Source organism: Thunnus thynnus, chromosome 15 (assembly GCF_963924715.1).
Source record: "Thunnus thynnus chromosome 15, fThuThy2.1, whole genome shotgun sequence".
Lineage (NCBI taxonomy): Eukaryota > Metazoa > Chordata > Actinopteri > Scombriformes > Scombridae > Thunnus > Thunnus thynnus.
The window spans coordinates 19,930,403-19,949,282 of NC_089531.1; the positions used below are offsets into that span (position 1 = coordinate 19,930,403).

General features: G+C 40.5%; 1 protein-coding gene across 1 annotated transcript in view; it reads right to left on the minus strand.

The window, feature by feature from the left end:
* LOC137197800 (electrogenic aspartate/glutamate antiporter SLC25A13, mitochondrial) overlaps positions 1-18,880 on the minus strand; it is a 50,320-nt gene that overhangs the window by 22,128 nt on the left and 9,312 nt on the right. Inside the window, exons 5-9 of the mRNA XM_067611220.1 lie at positions 16,928-17,067; positions 11,924-12,070; positions 9,636-9,774; positions 4,287-4,380; positions 2,977-3,061 (exon numbers count right to left, since the gene is read on the minus strand). Coding sequence (XP_067467321.1) covers positions 2,977-3,061; positions 4,287-4,380; positions 9,636-9,774; positions 11,924-12,070; positions 16,928-17,067 — 605 coding nt within the window. The remainder of the gene's footprint in view (positions 1-2,976; positions 3,062-4,286; positions 4,381-9,635; positions 9,775-11,923; positions 12,071-16,927; positions 17,068-18,880) is intronic.

Below are 18,880 nucleotides of genomic sequence, written 5' to 3' on the forward strand. Positions count from 1 at the left end.
CATGAAGAGACAGAAGCAGCTGAGATGCCAAAATCCACAGAAGAACTGTGGCAACTTCTCCAAGATGCTTGGAACAACCAAGTACCTTGAAAAAGTACATGCAAGTGTACCGAGGAGAACTGGGGCTGTTTTAAAGGCAAAGCACAGCAGATATTGATTTAATTTAGGTTTCTTCTGTTTATGAAGTTAACTGATAAATAAAAACTATTCATGGCAGTATTGAAAGCATCTTCACTTTACTTTTAGTGCCTAAAACTAGTGGCAGAAAACATGTGTCACTAGAAACTGGATTTTAATCATTTATTTTTGAGAGTTGAGTTGAGTTGAGTAATTGCATCAAAAACTGACTTTGAATCACATAATGTGAATTTGTATTGTTTAACATCGAATAACTTCATTCAAAAACTGAACCTGAATCACATAATTTGAAACCAAATTTATTAGTTCGGAACTGAATTCCAATAAAATTGATACTGAATGTAATATTATGAAATAATTCAGTTGCTCTGAAACTGTATTTGATCCTCACTGAAAATTCAACTCTCCATATACTTCTACATTCAGTTCTCACAATTCAAGTTCAGCTCTTGCAATTCAATTTCAGTTCACTGAGACACATCCGGTTGTTGAGGAAGAGCAATCGAGTGCAGATTGTAAGAACTCCTTTTCACGTACTGTAACGACTATTTTCTCTCAACGATATCAACAACCAATGGGAGCTGGATAATTCAAAAGCCTAAAGTGTTTTCTCTATTCTATTTAAAACTGTAGTTTTATGTCCTGCCATTTCAGAGAAAAATTACTTTATTTGAGTTTTGCGCCTGATCCGTCGCCACAGTAATGTTGTGGCCTGAGTGGGCTTCTGTTAAAACTATCGTATCGTAAATGGATTGAGCTCATTTTTGAAATTGCGCGAAATTTCCCCTCAGTTCTCTGGACATGATACTCCGAGCTGAACACCACCAGTTTTGAGCATATCGAAGCATAACCAAAGGCTCAATTCACAGGTTTGTATATGAATCTGTGAATCTGCATTCCACTACTCTTCTTCAACAACCATGTTTCACTCAACTGAAACTGAATTGCGAGAACTGAATTTGAATTGCGACAACTGAATGTGGAAGTATAAAGTGTTTCAGAGCAACTGAATTCAATTTCATAATATCACATTCAGTTTCAAGTTTATTGGAATTCCAAACTAATACATTCAATTTCAAATGATGAAGTTAAACAACACAAATTCAAATTATGAGATTCAAATTCAGTTTCTAGTGACACATATTTCTATCAATATAAAACTTTTGTACAGTACTGTATAACATTTAGAAATACAATATACTATTACAAGCTTAACCTCAAAGTTCATTTTCAGATGTAATTACAATTCATACATGTCTATAAGACTTCTAATCAATAAATTATGAGTGATTCTTTCAACAACACACACACACACACACGTTTTATTGCTCACTTGGATTAGTGTTAGTCTCTCTGTGTAACTTAATCTGTCCTACACTGGTTTGTTATGCCATTTGTCAAATAAAACTGGAATCAAAGTGATCATCACCACACTATGCAGAGAGCAGAAGAGTGTTAGTAGCCAGCATTAGCCATAGAGTAACATTAGCAACACTCCCCCCTCCACCTGAGGTACCTGTTGCCTTGTCTGGTCTGCCCAGCCCTGGCCTCTCGACCCTGGGGAGAGGGGGGGTGGAGTGTGGTAAGTATGCATGTGCATGTGTGAGTGTGTGCCTGTGTATGTGAGAGGGGGATGGGAGTCTCTAGAACAGGTCCACCTGTCAGAGTGAACCCCCACCCCCCCTCAACAATTCATCCCCAGAGGTTTCTGCCCAAACCTCCCCTCTACAACCTCCTCCATTTCTGCCATCCTCCTCAGCTCTGTCTGCCTGTGGGCTGATGAAGCTTGGCAATACTTACTGTCAGGATTTTGAGGGAAAAAGAGTTAACAGGATATAAAGAGAGAAAAGGCGAACCGGCAAAACATGTAGAGAAATAAGAGAAGAGAGAGAGAGAGTAGATCAAAAAAGGAAATAGAGAGAACAAGCAAAAGATGAGGAGAGACAGCTCCAGCTAGCTGGCGGCCAGCCCCTGAGGCCAAACCACAAGGGCCTAAAGTGGCTCATTGTGGTGGGACTGGCGTCTGTGTAGTCTTGGGCCCCTTTGCTTGCTCCCCTTTGGCCCCAGCCTGCTCCAGTATGGCCTGGCCAAGCCTTCACTGTAGCGCTGGAACCCACCAAGCAACACAACTCTGACCAAACAACCCGAGAAAGAAAACAGCCCTCTGCTCATCTGTCTGGCTGTCCATATGTCCTTCTTCCTCTTTTTCTGTTACAAATTGCTCTTGTTATTTGCTGCAAAGCCTCTTCACAACTATTATTTGCAATTTGAAGCATGTTTGAGGTTCACTCATTCTAGAGGATGGCTTTGCTTTGCATTTACATGGATTTGTGAATTTTGTGTGTATGTTTTTTTAAGACATCAACCACATGTCAGGGAGAGGTCTAGTGGTGTTTTCTTCTTTAGGTTCAAGTCTATGATGGGAAGTTGTTTGGACACAACTTGGTCTGAACCCTCGTATGAACTTTTGAAAATGAGTAGAGCTGACAAAAAAAACTGTCTGATTGGCATTTTGGGGCAAACTTTCCACTTTATACCTGACAAATCTCGTTTGGATCTATGTCTCCTGTGTTTCTTTCTCCCACACATATATAATGCTACAACAATGTCTCCATGAATTAAATCTAAAAGTGTAATTGATGCCAAAACCACAAATCAAACTGATGTTTTGGTTTAGGGGAGGAATTACTTGTGAACAGGAGATATTATTATCCTTAATTATAAATGTTAGTCATCTGCACGGTGACATATAGCCCAAGAGAATGTATTGAGATGAAAAAAGAGCTGCCAATGTGGAAGAGGAAACCAAACACATCAACAGGTCTTCATCTTCTGTACCTGTCTCTGGACCTCAGCCAAGTTGTAGGGCAGGGCGCCCTCCTCCAGTGGAGCAATCTTCTCAATGTCCACTAAACCAACACGTCTGTTGAAGAGAGAATGAGGAGAATGAGAGGTTTCAAGTAACTTTAAACTGTTGTAAAAACTCTCAGAGGATTATAATATTTCATCCATGCATCACCTAGTCCATGACCTTTGCAAGCACAATCTGTCAGTCTGAAGTTACTCAAAGTTTGAAGATACTTTGCCATCGTTCCATGTGAAAATATTGGTGCATTCACAAAACCAGACCTGTGCTTGGTATGATTGAGTATGGCAACTGATCTAAAGGTCTAAAGGAACTCCCATTCCTTTATCCCTTCATCCAAGTATAACAAAGATATTTAACCTCTGGATCGAAAACTACTGCCTCTTTCCATTGCAATCTGTGACGGTCCCAGATTCCCAGGCTGAGGGAATGGGGAACACAAAATCCCCCCACACCCCTCTCCTCTGAATATTCAGGCTATTATCTCTCGCATCTCCAATCAAGGGCAGCAGAGAAGGCTATTAAAGTATCCCATTGCTCAGAAATAATAATCAGGTGGTGTCTCAGGCCGGGGTTAGAAATTATGAGTGCACTGGTCGGGCCGCGAGGCAGACGCAAAGGAAGTGGGGGAATGTGAGACATATACAGTTGTTTTGTGCCACGGATCATAGGCGGTGGAATTACCTTTTTTTAAGATAAATGGGAGTTTGAATTGGTTTTGGACTGAAAGAGGATTCTCTGGCGCTGATGTAGTCGTATCTGATTCTTTTCATCCACTGTAGAGTAGTTTGAGAAGGAAGAAAGTGCTCGTCTCTCTGAGGTATAGACCCTGGGGCTAAAGGTGCACTTTGGGGGGTAAGTTTGGGATTGACTTATTCTCTACAACTCCCTGACTAGCTGGGAAAAAAACAAATGAGTGAAGTATGAATTCAACTGTTAGATGCTATTCCTCTGTACCGTTGTGCTTTTGCTCAGTGAAACACACAATAAATGCCTCTACCTGCTTGGCTATCATATGCACATTGATGCTGATCATTTCCTCAGAGATCATTTATACCCCCCTGGATATGATTAAATGTATAAAAGCAACAATAGTCATGGATAAAATATGGTCACATTATAAAAATTGGAGGTATTAATTGAAAACTAACATGATTTTTTTCTAGATAACTCTGTTTTGTGTTCCATAATTTATCTTGTCATGTACTCTGTACTATGTGTGATAACTGTTGCCTGTGTGTGTGTTTGTGTGTGTACAAGCAGGTCATTATGTTTGTCTTACCCACGGGGCTCTGACAGGTCAGCAAGCTGAAAAAGGATGTCAACCTCCATGGGTGTCACCTGGCCAAATCTCTGAGCTGCCACAACGAACTCCTCTATAAAGAAAAAAAAGGAAGATGGATTTTTAATTTAGTGCCATTGGACAATACCAACATTTACAGGTATGTACATAGAAAAGGGGTACGCCAGCATTTTAGTATTGTACTTCCCAAGTTTTGGGGCTTTGAAACAACAGAGATTGCTGAGATTTCCTGACTTTAAGTCCCCAGTATGGGTCAACCTTCAAGAACACTGGGACCTACATTCTAATAATGCAACTTTTAAGTCTTGAGCCCAAACCGAGAAAACTTCTTCAGGGTTATTTTCAAACTTTAGAAAGTTCCAGAGCTACAGGAGGCATTGAACAACTGTTGACTGCTTCTGACAAATAAACTTAACTCAATTTGTGGGAGTGCCCCTTTAAAAACTTCTAAATAAAACAATATGTAAGAACTGGCGTACAATAAAACATCTTTATTCCATATCCATCCATTTTCCAATGTCTACAGCATTTGCAGAAAACTAAGCAGATGTTCCAACAGTCCAGACGTTTTTTGTCCTCAGTCACATTGTCTAGCTCATCCTGGGGTATCCAAAGGCGTTCCCTGGCCAGATGGGATATATATAATTCCTCCAGTATGTTCTGGGTCAGGGGACATTCACAGGGAGGAACATGTTGAGCATCATGATCAGACACATAAACCGCCTCAACTGGTTTGTTTTAATGGGAAGGAGACATTGATCCACTCTGAGCTCCTTCTGAATGATGGAGCTCTGTGCTACCAACCTCAATGCTCATGGCGATGGGTGATGTTAGAATGCAAACTGACACGTAAATCGACAGCCTTGTTTTCAGGCTCAGTTCCCTTTTCACCATTACAGTACAAAGGAACATCCTCATGATTGCGGACAGGGAACCAATCTGCTTGTCCATGTCATGTTCCAATATGCATACCCTCATGTGCAATGTCAACTCATAAACTACTTAACTTGAGGCAACTCTCTCTTAGCTCTGAGGGCGCCTTTTTCCTAAAATGTGAACGTGCTGATACTGATCCTAACAGCTACACAGATGGCTGCAAACCACCCTAGTGCATGCTGGAGGTTATGCCCTGACGAAGCCATCAGAACTACATCATCAGCAAAGAGCGATGTAATTGTGATGTCACCAAACTGGATTCTTTCAACTCCTTGGCTGTGCCTTACAAGTCTGTTCAAGAATATTATTAACAGAATAGGTGACAAAGAACAGCCTTGGTGGATCCCAATGTCCACTGAGAACATGTTTGACTATCAGTCTAGTCTAGTTCTACAAGGACTGGATGGCTTGGAGGAACTGCCCTAGTAACGTGTTCTCTGACAATAATATCAACACAACTGTTCAACAATCAGGACAAAATCAGCATTGCTTTTCCTAAATTGAAGTTCAACAAACTGTTTCCATAATGTCAAATCCAAAAGGTAATGACAACTATTTATGTCTTAAGATTTTAAGGATTTTTTAACAATTCATTTATCCACTTGTTTTCTCACAGCTTTGTTCTGGAGTAAATCAAAAATGTATTAACCATACATTACAACTTTTTGGAAAATAGCCACACAGAGTTCTTTGTACCTATCTGCAACTGACACTTTCAGCGTGTCATGATATATAACTTACAATAACCAATACAACATGACAAAGTTAAAATATGTAGTATTGTGCTGAATGTCCTTTTGTTACCTTAAGCTACAATCTTTTATTACAAGCAAAAACTATTAACATTACAATTCATATTAGAAAAAACATACCAACAGTTTCCTATGTCTTGCAATTCTTATAATCTTACCAAATATTTCCATTAACCAATCATAATACTGTGTCATAGACTCAGTAACATCAGTTGATATTTACAGTGTACCAGTTTAGTATGATCCAGTATGCAGTTGCACATTTACTCATCGTATGAGCCTAAATGGAAAAATTAGCTGTGCTTTTTTACACTTTTTTGGTGTTTTCATTTCCCAATAACCCGCCTCATTAGTCATTAGTGATTTCCTCAATAATTTTTGACAATCCAGAAAATGAAAGACTTATATTCAAATCTATGATGAGCATACAGTATCTAAACACAAACAGATGTCCATGCTCATTGCTACAGCACAACATTGCATTATGGTCTTACTGCTCTTGTTACTGCAGAGGACTACATACATAGAGCAATAAGAAAATTAGACTGATAAAGCTGTCCATGACATGCTGAACATATAGTCAATAACGGTTTTAAGTGTTACAGTGCTTTATGGTTCTGTCACCCACACCAATTCCCCTCTGTGACATACAAGTGAGAAGTGTCAAAGCATGTTGAATTCATCATAAGAAAATAGAATAGAAAATATGGCCATGGAGAGTTATGGACTTCAAGAGGTCTTTGAGGCAGCTTTCGTATGTCGTAACTTAAGACCCGGTCTATTGTTGGTGGAATAAAGAACAGGTTGACTGTAGGCTGGCTTACAGTGGAGGAGTCAGCATTGTTTGACCTGTTTTATTCAAAGAGCAGCAGGCTGGGGTTGTGACAAAGTCGTCCTACACTGGAGCCATTCACCCCGCCAAGGCTCAGCTTACCCCTGAGGCATGCTCTCTTTCTCTCTCACACACACACACATATCCATGGGTACATGCAGGTAATACTCACAGGCATGTGAGAGAGCATACTTACATGAGAATCAACTCACACACAAATACATTACACACACACACACACACACACACATATACATACACACTCAGACATAGATAGAGTTCTGTCTGGGGAGATCACAGATCACAATGCTGATAACCTGTCTCCCTGTAGCCTTTAGTCACCACACATACAAGCATGCACGCACACACACACACGCACACACACACCTGACTGACCTATATACACATATTATAATTACCTGCCTCTTTGTGAAGTGGGTTGGCCATTAGTCTACTAAAATGATAAGCTGAGTTACACATACCTGCCTTGTCTATACACACTTCTCTGATAGTATATGAACTACAAATAAAAATGTGCAGCCGTCTTTAGAGTATAATTATATCCATTCTTCTCTGTACCTCAGATTTTCAAACTGACTATGAACTGACTGAAAAATAAATGTAATGTAAAAGTATGTTTTTGAACTGACACATTTAAAGAGACACACACTACAAAGTTATCAGACTTAAACTCTTCTTAAATTTTCTTCCCATCCTAGTACAACCTACTGGTGGTCTTTTCAGAGTACTATATGCATTATTATTTATACAGTACTTGTGAAAACAATTAAAAAGTACATTGCAAATGCAAGGCAAGACAATAAACATACATGTAAAACATAGGCACAAAACCATGCTGGTGGCTCTGTGATGCTGTACTTAGACACAGTGGTGCTTTGAGCTAAATGCTAACATTAGCATGTTTAGCAGACACAGTGTTTACCATTGTTACCATCTTAGTTTAGCACGTTAGCATACTAATATCTGCTAATTAGCACCAAATACAAAGTATAGCTAAGGTTGATGGGAATGTCATTAGTTTTGCAGATATCTGGTTTCATACAGAGGGGGACATTAAAAGTCTGTAACAAATATCATAGCAATTCATCCAATAGTTGTTGACACATTATGCTGCTAGCATAGCTACAAATTACTGATAAATAAAGCAACCTGAGATTGTTAAATGGTCAAGAAACCCTACTGCCAAAAACCTGATCACTTCAATTTACATTTCAGAACAATAATTGGTGATGTGCCCAAGGATATGAATTGGCTCTTTCAGTCAACAGTTCTGGTACTATCAAGTAAAAATCAAAATGAACACATATACTTCATCAACAGACACTTGATTTTAATCTGTTCACAAAGATGCACAGTCATAATTTCCCTTGTGGTTGTGCAGTGCTGGCTCAATAAAACATGTGTTCTGTACAGGTCTCCCCGTGCATGTGCGCACACAAATTCTTGTACACATGCGTGCACTCAGTTTTGCGTAGGCGTTAAGCACTCTAATGGCGTCCCCAAGGCAAAACAGTGGCCTTGTTGCACATACGGAATCAATCATGATCCTTACGCATGTGTGCATGCTTGGCTGTTAATGCATTTGAATGCTTGTATGTGAGAAAAGTGTATTACAAAATACGCACACACTTGAGACATGCGGGTGTGTGTACAGTATGTGTTTGTTAGCCAGCGAGCAGTGCACTGAGTCGAGCACTCATAGTCCCAGAGGAGGCTTTAATGACTCCAGGAGTGGAGGGTGGATGGGTGGTGGCTTCGGAGGTCTGGCTGGCTACAGGCCACCATGGGTCGAGCCAAGCCTAGTCTCGGTGTACCCATTGTGGGAACAGCCTGGGGAGCGTATGGGCTCTTGGTCTGGGTTGGGTATGGTCCACACCCCTGATAAGGCTTCAGATAGCATCATAAGGCTACACTAGTGGCCCAAAGCCATGTGGAGAGAGGTCAGAATGGTTTCTTAAAGCCGACAAGAGCAGGAGAGTGAGTCAGAAAAAAAAGACACAGAGAAAAGGCAAGAGATAGAGAAAGCCAGCTAGGCTCCCTGCCAAGTATTGAGGAAAGGAATGAGAGACAGCAAGTGGGGCAAACAAGTGAGAGAGATAAAGATTTAAAGGAACTAACCATGGGAGGGAGAGAGAGAACGAGAAAGAAAATGTCGAAAAAGGACAAAATACCAAAATTTCACCTCGTTGCAACAAAATATCTTTTTTCTACTTTGGATTTGTAATTTGGATGATGGAGTTCAGAAAAAAAGGTTATAAAATACTTTTAATTACCTAAAGTGGACTAAATCTTCAGAATTTTGACCACACATCCCTGCTTCAAAAGTGGCCACAGCATTTTGACAAATCAAGCATTCCTAATTTATGTCTGTTTTTTGAAGAATTAGAAATGTCGTTATCATCCAAAAACACCTCAGGATGGATAAAGTGGTCCTCAGATCAGTGCCAGGATGTCTAATAGACAAGACAGGCACCATCCGGGATTATGGGTATGCAATACGTGAGCTGGGTTGGATCCAGCATGCCCATTTAAATGCCACCGGGAAGGAAGAAAACTAAACAAAAACAAGTTTCCACCCTCCTTTTAAACACACACACACAGACATAAATACGTTATCTGGACAACACGTCTAATACTGTCTTTAGGCAAGGACTTTATCAGTTTGTGAATGTGACATGAATGCATGTGAGTGCATAAATTCACTTAAACGGACGTCTGCTTTCTGCCTGCCTGTGTTAAAATATGTTTGTCTATGAGTTTTTGTGAGTACATTTTTAACTAAGGTACCTTTGGTAACTTCAATATCTCGGCGGTGGCCAGCCAGGGTGCTGTAGATCTTTCTGATCAGCTCCATGTTGTTGAGCAGTGAGTTGAAGCCGTTGAAGTATGAGAAGCTGACCTGATGAGATGTGCTTCCCCCCGCAACCTGGGCAAGGAAGAAGGGCTGATTTAACATCCTGCATACACAAACAGAATCACGCTGCACATCATATGGAATACATGCTCGAGAGATCATCTAGATATAATGATCATGTATGAGTACACACAGAAGAAACATACTGAAACATCACGTCAAGAGGGAATCTCGACACGCCAGTGGTTAATCTGCAACGTTTCTATCTGCCGTTGCTCCACAGGGAGAAGTAAACCTGTTTCAACCGATCGTTTTTCCATCACACGACGAACACTCTCAGGGAGTTTAATTAACTTTCTTTATGAGGTGGAGGAAGTGGTAAAAGAACAGAAAATAGAAAAAAAAGGTAACAGATTAAAAATAGATGCTGGGCTCTCGAGGACATTCCAGACTACCCGCAACCTCTTTTATGTGAACCGGGATTGCATCTTTATTAAATCAGGCTCTCAGACTCTTGTTAATGTTAATGCCAGGTGTAAACTCTTAAGAGGAGCAGCTCTAAATGCTGTCTGTTTTAAAAATGTGTGTTTTAATAATGCTCTTTGAATGTTGTTGCCTGTTTTGGGTGTCTTAGGCTAAAGTACAAGATGAGCCTTGAGGCTTTGCTGTTCTTAACAGAGTTGGGAGTTGAGGGAGTAGAAAATTTAGAGCTCCCTTTCACTAGATGGCACTGTTTGCTTTACAGACATGCAGGGAAGCTGCTCATGGCTCTCTATGTTGGCAATAAGAGAGTGAAGCTCTTGCTTGGGTGAAACTGCCCTAACAGAGAGACACTTTTGTATCTGTTCATATCTATGAGCCTATAGGCATGGATCTTCCCACAATATCCAACACAGAGCCTTTCACATAGGGGAACAAGAGGAAAAAATATTTGGGTGAAAAGAATGCGGCGCTGATCATTTATCATGTTTGGTGAGTGAATTAAAGGTTGCCGTCTCACTGTTTGTGTTCTGCCATAATACTGCTTCTAATGTGTCTGCAGTGTTTATGGAGTTTTAAATTGTGTGTGTGTGCATGAGTGTACGTGAGAGAGTTTACTAACAGCACACCAAGATGTCTGGTCGGTGAGGTAAACACAGCAGAGAAAATGACAGAGTCCACAAGGTGTTTATGAAATGGGGCAAGACACGGACACAGACGCAAGACACACACACGCACAAGAAAAACACTAACACACATGAAGAAAAGACAAGACACAAAAAAGACAAACATCTCAGAGTTCAAAACAAATAGAGTACACACACACACACGCAGACACGCAGACGCACACACACACACGCAAACACACAGGCAAAGATGATGGACTGTAAAGCTCCAGTCTTCATCTATCTCTGTCTCCATCTTCCCATTCAGCTGGCCTGCTTGGCTTTGACACTGCCAGAGAGGTTAGACTTAATGACATGTTGGGAGAGAGACAGAGACACGAGGGGGAGGGAGGAAGGGAGGGAGAGAAACAGGGGCGGTTAAGAGAGAGAGAGAGAGAGAGAGAGAGAGAGAGAAAAAATATGAAGGGAGGGAAGAAGAGAGGGGACGGATGAGAGGTGACAGAAAAAGGTAAAGAGGAAGAAGAAGAAATGAGAGATAGACGGCTAGAGGGGAAGAGAAAACCACGGTATTTGGTTGAGGGAGTGTGAGAGAGGGAAGGGAGCAGAGGGAACAGAAAAGACAAGAAAGTAGTGAGATAGAAGGAAACAGTCCTGCCTTTACGTCTTTCATGGAGAACACAGTAAAGCTGGGTTGTTTGGCTTGCTAGCTAACATTAGTGACCAAATCTGTAGCAAACATTAATTTTACAGTATATACACATTGTATTTGTTTATGATATTCCAGATTGTGCATCATCTTACTTTTGATTATACAAAAATTTTGTTCAATATACTTTAGTTACTTAACTGTGTTTTGCTAACATTTGATGAATCTAGAGAAAAATCACAGCTAAGATGTGATATTAACTTATCACATTATTACATTAACCAAATGTATCAGTTAGGTGCTGCTTAATACGGGACATCCAATTTGTTTTTCTTAACAAGTATCATAGCTCCCAGGTGTACAGCAGAGAGAGTTTGCACTATTTTTAACCGGTCTGACTTTGGTTCTCGTGGATGACAGTAAAACAAACAAAAAGAAGAGAGAACCGCAGAGCCGGACAAAAACCCACCGCCACGAGGCATTCCTCCACGAAGGGTGTGAGCATGTGCGGCCGGATGGTAACCATGATGTCCCTGAAGTCCAGGGCTGAGATGGAGCCGCTGTGGGCTTGGTCCCGTTGGATAAAAGCCTGCCGCGCATGTTCCAGCTGCATCTCCTGTGGAAGAGAGAGGAGGCGAGTGTAGGTGTTAGATCACACGTATGCCGTAATGTATATTATTGCACACGTATTGTATGTGGGTCATACACCTCTTTAAGTTGCCTTCATAAATTTAAATCCACATAAACTCACACACATATAAACACGTAAGCATAAAAACACAGCAGTTGCTTTGATGGGCCCCTTGGTGCCGACTCCCCCTCTCGGTTTCGGGGAGCCAGCGTTTGGCCGGGCTTCAGCCTTGTCTCCTCTCCCAACAGCAGCCTGCCTACTGTGAGGCGTCGCTTGGGCTTTTCACACCCTCCCAAATCCCCATTAAACCCACTTGAGGGAGAAAAATACAAACACACACACACACACACACAGAGATAGACCTGCACACACAGGCAAGACGGCTAATCACCCAACTGCTCACTTTGTCTCTCTTCTTGCACACACATACACACAAAGGTCCATGGGGACAACAGGTTGTGGTGGGGACAGTTCCCACAAGGCCTTTGAAATTAGCAGCCATTATCAGTACCTGCAACCACAAGTCTACAGAGAGAGGCTGTGAACAAACCGCTGCCACCAATGCTTCCTCTATCTTACAAAAAGAAACTCTGGTAGAGCAAAAGACGGGGGTATTAGAACAATAATCCACAAGTAATCATTGTGAAATACAACCAAAAGCTTGAAGACATGGAGCTAAAGCTAGATGGTTTTGCTGTTGACTCACCTGCAGTGTTAGCTCAAAAGAGCAATAACGCAAAAAATCAAGAGGCTGATGTATCTTTTTGCATGTGGTTTCTGACATATGTTGACACAATAACAAAGGCCAAAATGACCAATTCAAGCATACTACTTTTAAGTACACATCAGTGTGCTAACTCGAAAAACAACCGTGCAACAAAAAGAATTTTTTGAGAACTTTTCTCAATTATCTTATGCATTTCCTACATACATTTAAAGAAAATTAATCGGCAATTGTTAATCAATTAACTTTTCAAATTTTAGTTTTGGTTTTTCGTTGTTGATCGGACAAAACAACCCATTTGTATACTTCAAATTTTTGCCTATTTTCTAATATTTTATAGACCAAAAGATTAATCAATAAATTGTGAAAATAATCAGCAGATTAATTGATAATGAAAATAATCATTAGTTGCAGCCCTGTATACATATATTATGAGACTATGGAATATTTCCTCATTTAAAAAAGGCAGCATACAACTAAAATATTAAGTTAAATGCAGACTCATGTCAGGGAAAATTAAATGATGTTTCTTAAATTAAGTACTAGCTGGTAGTTTATGAACAAAAAGTGTGTGAGTAATTCAGCTCAAAATAAATGATTATCAATTTATTTCTTTCGAGCCACACATGTCGGACAAAATGTACCGCGGGTGAACTTATTCAATCTTGAACGTGCGTGGCATTATTCAATTGATTTATTCAGATGTTATTGTTATAAATGGAACTCAAAAAAGTGGTATTACCACAACACAAAACCCTATGAGACTATGACTTATTGTTGTGTTGAATTTGAGTGATATTTCACTGACAGCATAACTGATCGAACTCTAAATTCACAGCGCCAAAGAGAAATGACTGGGGAAGAGTGACATTTACACAAAGCTGAGTGGAGACCGGAGGGGAGTAAGAATAGACATTGCAACAAAAGAGCCAGATTTGCAAAAACAGCAAATGTAGCAGCCCTGTGTCAGTATCACCTATGAGCACAGCGGGGGCTCCGGAGAGTGTATGAGTGAGTGGAAGGCAAGGAAACGAAGAGAGATTGACACACATAAACACTCCCAAAGTAAATAAGGTGAGATACTTTGGTGTCGGTATCCTGAGTGTCGTGACTCACTTCTCCGGTCGGTTGTGAGTAGGTCAAAACACTTTGATGAGAAATAAACTGGGGAGAGGAAAGGGAGGAGGAGAGCTGAATATCTAAAGTCAAAACAAAAAAAAAACAAAAAAAAAAGAGAAAATGAAGCGGAGAATTTTTTTTTTTTTTTCTTGCATGACTGTGTGTATATGCCAAAATAAAGGTGAGCATTTATCTGTATGTTTGCGTCCATTTGTAAATAAAGAAAAAAAAACAAACAAAAACTAGATCCCGTCTCTCTGGACAAGCCAGAAGTTTGAGCGCCACACAACAACCACAGAGCAACAAAACAACTGTGGTCCAAGGGATGGAGCAGTTTATAGTCTCAGCCTCTTAAAACTTTAACTTGTTGCAACTGTATGAGTGTTTCAGGGGCCTGGTTTTTATTTAGGAGGGGAGTGAGGGAGGCTGGAAACATAAAGCTGGGGGCTTAAGACAGCCAACAAGAGACCGCCGAGGTATTTGCAGTCGCTTTAATTGTCCTTGGACAAGAATAAAAACACATGATAAGCCACCTCTGTTTGTTTTCAACGACTGTGATTCTTCGCCCCCCCCCCACCACCTCTTCAAAACTTAAACAATAGATATAGATAATAATAGAGTGGAGCGGTATTGTTTCCCTCTTTTCCAATCTCTGTTTCTCATCAGCACTGAGCTAAAGCTATTACAAGAAGAAGCTTAAGCACAACTGCCCATTTACATGTGTGCCGGTGAGCTCTCTACACACTGATGTTAAGGGCTGCCCACTGATTCTTGGGAGAGTCAAACATATAATTGGGACTTTTAAAATCTGAGCAATGCCAACAATCCACTTTTTTGAGTGCTTAGGAAAGAAGTGGGACATGTGGTGTCCCCTCCATGTAATTCAAGCCCTTTACTTGCCAGCATTTATAATATGGGCTACTATGTGCCACTATGTGCCACTTCTCTGGACAACGGTAATACCATTGCCAGAGACAACACCACGCTGACAGTGTGAGCTGAGTCTTGGCCAGCATCCACGCGTGAGACGGGAAAAATGCATGTAATTGGTGAGAATCTCTGGCTTCCATCAAGACAGTAATTGGCCAGAGAGAGCCCTTGTGAGAAATATGCGGCGCAAACGTTTTCCCCGTTAATCCCATCTTGTGAGCATCTGGCAGTGGCGTGGTTGCAATGGCAGAAAAACACAATAAACACATGCATGTATGGCAGGAAGAGGAGGAGGAAATAAAGGATGGGAACATTCTTCGGGGGGAAAAATGGATGATAGGAAATTATAAAAATAACTGAAAAATATTCGGAATATGATGTGTGTGGGTTGGTGTTTGCAAATATAACTTTGATAGCTGCACGGTGTACTTTTCTTTTCTGGATGACATTTACTAATGCTTTGTCTGTTAATAAAGGTATCCTGACATCATTGGGAAGTACTGCAATCACAAAGATTGCACAGGTTTAAATTCTGGCTCAGGAAATGTTGTTGTGCTTTTCCTAATTGCCCTGTCATCAATCACTGGAGCAGCTGATAACACACTGTAGGAGAACACTGCCTGAATTTTACTTGTACCTCAGTGCTATATTAGCAAAGTGATACCATCGCAGTAACAATAATGTCTTATTAAGGTGAAATTAATAGGATAGTTCAAACATTTATTATGGAATTTTAGAAATATCAGCACAGCAGTGAAGTAAGTGAGAAAGGATGAAATACAGGACGATATTTACAACACTTCCAGGACATTCCTTGCCCTTTCGTAAACAGAGAAGCATCCCGCAGTTACATAAAATTTTCTTCTGCCATTTATTAAGGAATGAATCAAAACCTATGAGAAATGATCAAATACAGACAGCATAAGCAGGAAATGTGCATTTCATAGTTGAGCAATGAGTGCGGCTGGCTGTGAGCCTGCTGCTGTGAGGAGCTGGAAACCACTGAGTGACTGACTGGGAGAGAACCGGGCACGCTGTCAATGCAAAGTACAGCGTCTACTGGCCACAACGCCACACTCTTGCGCTCGTGCACACACACACACACACACACACAGGCGAAAAAACAAGCAACAACAGATGCACAAAGCGTCCATGCTACTGCCTACACATACGGTAAAGCGCGCAAGTAAAATAAACACACATACGTAGAACCGCACGGCGGCACGCACACATACCCATTGTTCAAACACGCGTGCGCGCGCGTGCACGCGAAGACGCACGCACGTATAACAATATCCCAATATCCATGCGTTGCTGCCCACTGTGTGTAAGCCATCTGGTCTAAGTTAAGTGTAATATAAAAAGCTCATTCAGATACATGGTGAGTGTGGATGCAAACTTGGCACAGTTCAGGCCCTCTCTCCCACCCCCACCACCACCTCTCCCTGCTTAGACCTGATTTAAGTCTAGACATCATATTGGAAAATGGCTCACACGCCACAAATACACTAGGAATATTCCAGCTATACTATTTATGGAGGTAGAACTGCGTCTCTACCTGCTTCAGAATAGGTGGAGTGGAGTAATGCTAGGTATACGTCAGCTACCGTAATGGAAAACAAATGCAGAAAATGTCCCAAATATATAACCTCAGTGTTTCATTAATGACTAATCTGGTCAATATGGAGGGCTGTGTTTGAGAGGGATAAAACTAGGGATAGATTGAGCGCCTGTATGTGCGCACACTTGTTAGATAAGTATCTGACAATGCAGTTACATGACTGAACAGGTTGTAAATATGCGAGGATAAGGCAAAGTGTACAGGTAAAGCACATAAATCAGTTGATACAGATTTATTGGCTGCCATTGATGCTCGTCGGATGATAGAAATAAAAAAAAAAAAAAAAGACAGACTGATAGAAAGAGCCAAAGACAGACGCACAGCATGACAAACTAGGAGGAAAAAGAAAGAGATTAAGAATGTGATTTTGTCAGATTATAAAGAGAAATTGCATGTGAAACAGAAGGAGAGGAGACAGGAAGCGCAGGTGATCCACATTAAAACCCACCAAGAGAAACTGGGTGAACTCTCCGTAGCTGAGCTGCTTGTCCCTCTCTGTGCCAAAGTGCAGCCGTATGAACTCGCTGTCCCAGTTGAAGGGGATGTGCTGGTGGATGGTGGTCTGGCTGAAGACCTGCTTCACATCCCCTGCGGAGGAGACAAAAAGAGACACATTACTTCAATAAATGACTGAATTATGAGCGGTGCATTTGACAGCCTAATAACAAGCTGCAACAACTCAATATGGCAGCGTACCAGCATTTCCTGTGAGACTTACTGTACAGAAAATATCGACAATTTGCAACAAAAAAAAAATCTGCAAGCAATGAAGCACAAAATTGTCAGACTGAAGCAAAACACTGCATTTATATATCCTTTGTGATTACAGAATATCAACTCTGTTTACAGATTCTACATTATTTTAGGGCTAATGACTTTACATTAACTACACATATGAACCGCCGTTAATAAAACATCCATATTCCAAAGTCTCCTTCTTTGCATGTTCGTGTTTTCATAACAAACAATTATCAAATACTTTCTCCTGCTTAAGTTTTTAGTTTGCTCTAATTAAGACCTCAAATCTGTTGGTACGAAGTCTTGTGAGTCAAGTTTTAACAAATAACACGTGTTTCCTATTTTGTGGTTAACATTAGTAATTATTTGATTTTGGGAAGAAAAAAAAAAACTGTCTGTGATTGATTCTGACAAAACGTCAACGTCAATCTCCTGAATACAATTCTACTCTGATTGAGTTCCTCAACACTACATCAGTCTTGAATGACACATGGCAGAACTTGTTTAAGCTGTGTAGGCTCTGTATTCAGAAGGAAAGCCTTTTCTTCTCACTTATGTTCCTCTGCCTGAACCCTCTAAGCCTCTACAGCCAGTGGAGTGGAGAGACACTGAACATGAGTCCTAAATTACAGCCTTACTAAAGAAACAAAAACAAACCAATAGAGCGACCTGTTTCTTATTACCAAACAAGCCGCGCTGTGAACGAGTTGAGAAAGGAATGGAGGAAAGAAACAATTTTTTTATAAAGACAGACAGGGAGGGGAAAAAAGAGAGCGAGAGAAAGGTGATATTTACTTCAGCTCTGCCTTACCTTCAGAAAGAAGACAGCTTGTGCATTGTTTTTTTACACTTTAATGAGGCAATAAATATACAGCCTTTAACTCTTTAAAGGAGAGGCCGCTCCTGAGCCACGGCGTTTATATTATCAGCTTTTATAGACCTGTCAACACTCAGTCCTCTTTTAGTTTTTTTCTTTTTTTTTTTTTTTTTTTTTGTCTCTCTGGCTGAGGTACAACTGCATTTCATATGCTGTGTTACGTTGCAATTTTTATGAACTCAACATTCCACCAAATTATGCATTTATTTTTTAAGCGCTAAAAAATCAGAGCGCTGCGCCGCCTGTACTTAACAGAAATTACTCGGCTTATTATCAAATAAAAATGGCTTTACAGAAAAATGAAATAAAAAGAAAAATGAGAGTACAGACATTTATTGCATAGGGAAACAAACGGGGCTTTAATGCAACATAAGCTGCGGCTATTAATACTTTTTTAATAGGTAATAAAGAAGGGAGCTCTTTATGTTTCCTTGGTGCCTTTAATTCAATGAATGGTAAAGAGAAAAGGAGAAGGGGAGAAAAAGAGAGAATTCTGTAATGCATCAATATAAAGCAACTTTGACAAGTCTATAATCTCAGTCAGAAGTTATTTGCTTTTGGTGAAATGGTAGCCCGATGCAAGTGGCAGACACTGCAGTCAGTGTTTGTGCATGGCATGATGTGCGTTATGTTTTTCATGCAATTTTCCACTTGTATGCGAGCCTCATAGCTCATAGGCATTGGGATATTCATTAACCTTTGAGAGACGGAGAAAAACAGCAGACCTTTTAATTGCCACCAAGACAACGTCACTCTAATTGATCCTTTTAAATATGAACATTTACA